General features: G+C 35.8%; 1 protein-coding gene across 6 annotated transcripts in view; it reads right to left on the bottom strand.

Moving 5' to 3' along the window:
- Nucleotides 1-1,831: 1,831 nt before the first annotated feature.
- senp6b (SUMO specific peptidase 6b) overlaps nucleotides 1,832-4,360 on the bottom strand; it is a 27,163-nt gene continuing 24,634 nt past the window's right edge. For all 6 annotated transcript variants that reach the window (XM_016568778.1, XM_016568779.1, XM_016568780.1 and 3 more), the window contains 5 exons: nucleotides 3,070-3,128; nucleotides 2,941-2,990; nucleotides 2,768-2,836; nucleotides 2,134-2,284; nucleotides 1,832-2,052 (listed from right to left, as the gene is read on the bottom strand). In XM_016568778.1, the coding sequence (XP_016424264.1) occupies nucleotides 1,927-2,052; nucleotides 2,134-2,284; nucleotides 2,768-2,836; nucleotides 2,941-2,990; nucleotides 3,070-3,128 (455 nt within the window). In that variant the 3' untranslated portion in view covers nucleotides 1,832-1,926. The remainder of the gene's footprint in view (nucleotides 2,053-2,133; nucleotides 2,285-2,767; nucleotides 2,837-2,940; nucleotides 2,991-3,069; nucleotides 3,129-4,360) is intronic.

Here is a 4,360-nt window from a genome sequence, read left to right as displayed (position 1 = left end):
ATAGGCTAACATACACTACCAGTCAAAAGATTTTGAACAGTAAGATTTTTAATGTTTTCGAGAATTCTCTTCTGCTCACCAAGCCTGCATTTATTTGATCCAAAATACAGCAAACGCAATAATATTGTGAAATATTTTTACTATTTAAAATAACTGTTTTCTATTTGAATATATTTTTTTATGTAATTTCATTCCGGTGATCAAAAAAGCTAAATTTTCAGCATCATTACCCCAATCTTCAGTATCACTTGATCCTTCAGAAATCATTCTAATATGTTGATTTTTTTTGCTGTTCAAGAAACATTATTATTATTATTATTATCATCATCATCATCATCAATATTTAAAACAGTTGAGTAAATTTTTTTTCAGGATTCTTTAATGAATAGAAAGATCCAAAGATCAGCATTTATCTGAAATAAAAAGCCTTTGTAACATTATACACTGAACCATTCAAAAGCTTGGATCAGTATTTTTTATAAATTTTTTTGATTTAGCAAGGATGCTTTAAATTGATCAGAAATGATGATAAAACAATTATAATTTTACAAAAGATTTCAATTTCAGATAAATGTTGTTCTTCTGAATCAAAGAATTATCAAAGAATCCTGAAAAAAATTATCATTCTCATTTACTCAGCTGTTTTAAAAATAATAATAATAATAATAAATGTTTTTGAGCAGCAAATCAGAATATTAGAATAATTTTCTCAAGTTATTTTAAATAGTAAAAATATTTCAAAATGTTTCTGTTTTTGCTGTACTTTGGATCAAATAAATGCGGACTTGGTGAGCAGAAAACAAAAATCTTACTGTTCAAAAACTTTTGACTGGTAGTGTAGTTCATATGCTTGTAATTCTCATACTTGCTACAGTGTGCACATTAACCCTTTAAAGAAGAACTGTAACCACTATATGTAATTAAACACTAATATTTGGTTTGGTCAAGCCGATATATTTTAAACAAATTATTCTTATTTTTTTGCATTTGATTTCCCCAGTCTTGAATATTATACTGTGCACAGGGATCAGGTGGTTCATTATGGTCCAAAAATTCTTGCCCAAGTTGAAACACAGAATACATCAAGCATTTCAATTTGAGTATTGGGAAGCAGACGGTCATCTGTCTTGATCGTGCGGGATGCCAATCTGATCATCTGCATGAACAGGCAAAAATTCTGCCCTCCAGCAGAGATGGAAGCAAGTCTGGGAGAATGAATGAGTTTAGTATATGCATAAGCCATGTTCTTGGGGAAGGGATTTGTTTATTCATTTTATGTGTACTTAAATTTGGGCCTTTAACCACATGAATGAAATCTTAATGTTCGGATTGTTTGAGGAAACAGCAAGGGCTCTTTGTCTTTTTGCTATGGCATAGATGCGACTTTCAGTCATTTTTAGACATAATACTACATAGACAGCTACATATAAGCCATATATAAACTAATTTCCTTGAAGAATTCACAGAACTGCTGTTTATTTGAGCATCTCAACCAGCACAGTAAAGCAACATTGGCTCACCAATGTTATGGGTTTGGGAACGAGACTAACCATTTAGGGAAACCTGCTGGAAAAGAGTTATTTTTGCAATTCCGTTTAGAAATTACACACTTCAGGTTTAAGAGAGTCTTTTCAATACAATTAATACAATTCATACAACAAATACAATAAAAAAAACTCATACTTGAGATTCAGCATATGGCCATTTAATTTTGATAGATTCTATATACAACTATTATTTTATTGAATTTCAAGAACCAATCATCCATTTCCAAAGCAAATTACATATTAATTTTAATATTATTAATTTAAAGCAACCATTTTTTGCTCATTTAATTTCCTTCCATTAAAAAATCCTGAAGGAAGGGTTGTAATGGTTTTTGTGGTAACAATAAATTATCTGTAGGAAGTATATGACCTGAAAAAATTAAACTTTTTGCTGCCTGTGAAGTCTGAGAATGAGCCGTTTGATTTGCCTCCTTTTCCTCTTCACTGTCCTCTGTGAAAACCAGCCATTCAGGTCCATGCTGCGATGGAAAGATTGTGGTGGGTCCTACAACAATGAATAAGAACAGAATTTTTAAATACAGAAAAAAACTAAACTTTAGAATGAAACAGATGCTCATCAAAATACCTTGAGGAAGCTCTCCACATACTGCAGAAGGAAGATGCCACAGTCTGTATAGTTATCCTGCTTTGGGACGATGGGACTCCATCCATCCATCACTCCATTTCCAAAACTCTGTTCAGAGCCCATTTTGACCTTCCATTCCTCTTGTAAGTACCTTGGATTTACAGAAAATAAGTGGCTAGAATGGCAATGTTGTCTTGCATTCATTAATCATATTTTATTTTATTCATTCATTTATGGTGAAGTATTACACTGTTTGGTGTAATCACACTGTTTCTATATGCCACCCAGGTAAATATAACTAGCCGGCTAACATGCATGAGGTTTGCTCGGTTTGGAAGCAGATTTCCATTTGTGTGTCAGCAATGAGTCCTTGGAATTGATTTAAACAAATGATTCTTTCTAGCATACAAGCGTCTCCAGTGAGATTTGAATGTGGTCCAGTGAAGGACTCGGCTTTCTGAGCTGCCAAACTCCCCCTTGAGGAAGACAGCATTTTGTCTCATAGGAAACAGTCGTTAATTGGTGACGTTTGCTGCCTAATGCAGGATACAGAAGCACAAGTGAAAATGTGTGCTCGCTATTAATGCACAGGTGCAAAAATAATCAAGCACTTGAAACAAAAGAAGATAATCACTCTTGGAGTATCTGCACCACTGATGATCTTCCACTGCAGGTGAGGGAGTCCATGATGAGGATGCACGGCCTGCAAACACAGACAGTCCATCAAATGACTGGGTACAATGGAGCATTTCATCGACTTGTTACTGCCATCTAGTGACAGGTAAAAGGAAAACATGGAAAACTCACCGTTTAGAGACATTACTGGCACTGTTAAGGACAGATCTGTTCTTGACCGTCTGTAATTCAGAAATAGAAAAAGTTAGTTCACTCTCTACTGATTTGTTACTGAATTAGAAAGTGATTAGCTCACATTACCTGATCATCATCTTCAGCCTCGTCATCTGAAAGGAAGCAGAAGCTCTGGTCTAATTTGTCTATGGGAGAAAAATATACATAAGGCATACTTATCACAGAAAATAATTTATACTCATTTCTCACTTAAAAACAAAACACTTTCATTCCATTTTTTTTTCATCAAACTGATCAAAATTGACAGTGAAGACATTTATAATGTTACAAAAGATTTCAAATAAGTGCGGTTATAACTTTTTTTTAGGATTTCTTAAAGTATCATGGTTCCCACCAAAATATTTAAAAGCACAATGTAAGATTTTTTTATTAAAATATCCAAAAACCACTAGAACGGTGTTATATATTTTGCCGACTTGTGTACTTACATTATCTCAAATGTTTCGAAGAATGTTTAAAGGGGTCATATGATGTTGCTAAAAAGAACATTATTTTGTGTATTTGGTGTAATGAAATGCGTTTATGCGGTTTAAGGTTAAAAAAAACAAATTTTCCACATATTGTACATTGTTGTTTCTCCTCTATGCCCCGACTTTCTGAAAAGCGTTGATTTTTACAAAGCTCATCGGTCTGAAAAGCGAGGTGTGCTCTGATTGGCCAGCTATCCAGTGCGTTGTGATTGGCCGAATACCTCAAGCGTGTGATGGAAATGTTATGACCCTTGCCATACTGTGATGCCCTGTCCGGCCGGAGCGACGAGACAAAAACATTAAATCCCATTATAAACAAGGCATTTGTTGCATCCAGTGGGGACATAATTACGGATTATAATGACTTATACTGTCTTTTTACGCGTTACAGTCTGAGCCAGAACAGCCGGCATTGTAGTCTACTCTACCATGATCAGGAAACGATCCTCCATAAAATGCACTGCACACATCTGAATATTTGGGTTGAACTGTTCTGGAACAGTGTTGTAAATACAACTTAACCACTGATTTTTAGTCGTGTCCTCTTTTGGAAGGCCAAACAAAGTAGTTTCGCTTTCACAACGTAACACAGCATCACACATGGCAAGCGAAAGCCCCGGCTTAGCGTGAGCTGAAGCCAGGCAAGAGTGAGCTGAGGCGGCGGGGTCGAGAACGGCGCGATTCGACAAAGGAGTGACAAGCACATGTGACAACCCGTCCACGGTGCTTCGTCCACGGTGAAAGCTGATCCGGCGATCCACAGCGCGGAGTTGATGTATTTCCTCAGCGACCAGCACAGATCAGCTCTAGGCATAACGAAGCGGATATCGTCCTCTTTTGGAAGGCCAAACAAAGTAGTTTCACTTTCACAACGAAACACACAGCGC

Source organism: Sinocyclocheilus rhinocerous, unplaced genomic scaffold (assembly GCF_001515625.1).
Source record: "Sinocyclocheilus rhinocerous isolate Xijiao unplaced genomic scaffold, SAMN03320098_v1.1 scaffold61, whole genome shotgun sequence".
NCBI classification, from domain to species: domain Eukaryota; kingdom Metazoa; phylum Chordata; class Actinopteri; order Cypriniformes; family Cyprinidae; genus Sinocyclocheilus; species Sinocyclocheilus rhinocerous.
Note: the sequence above shows the minus strand (reverse complement) of the source record. Positions and strands in the feature narration are given on the sequence as shown.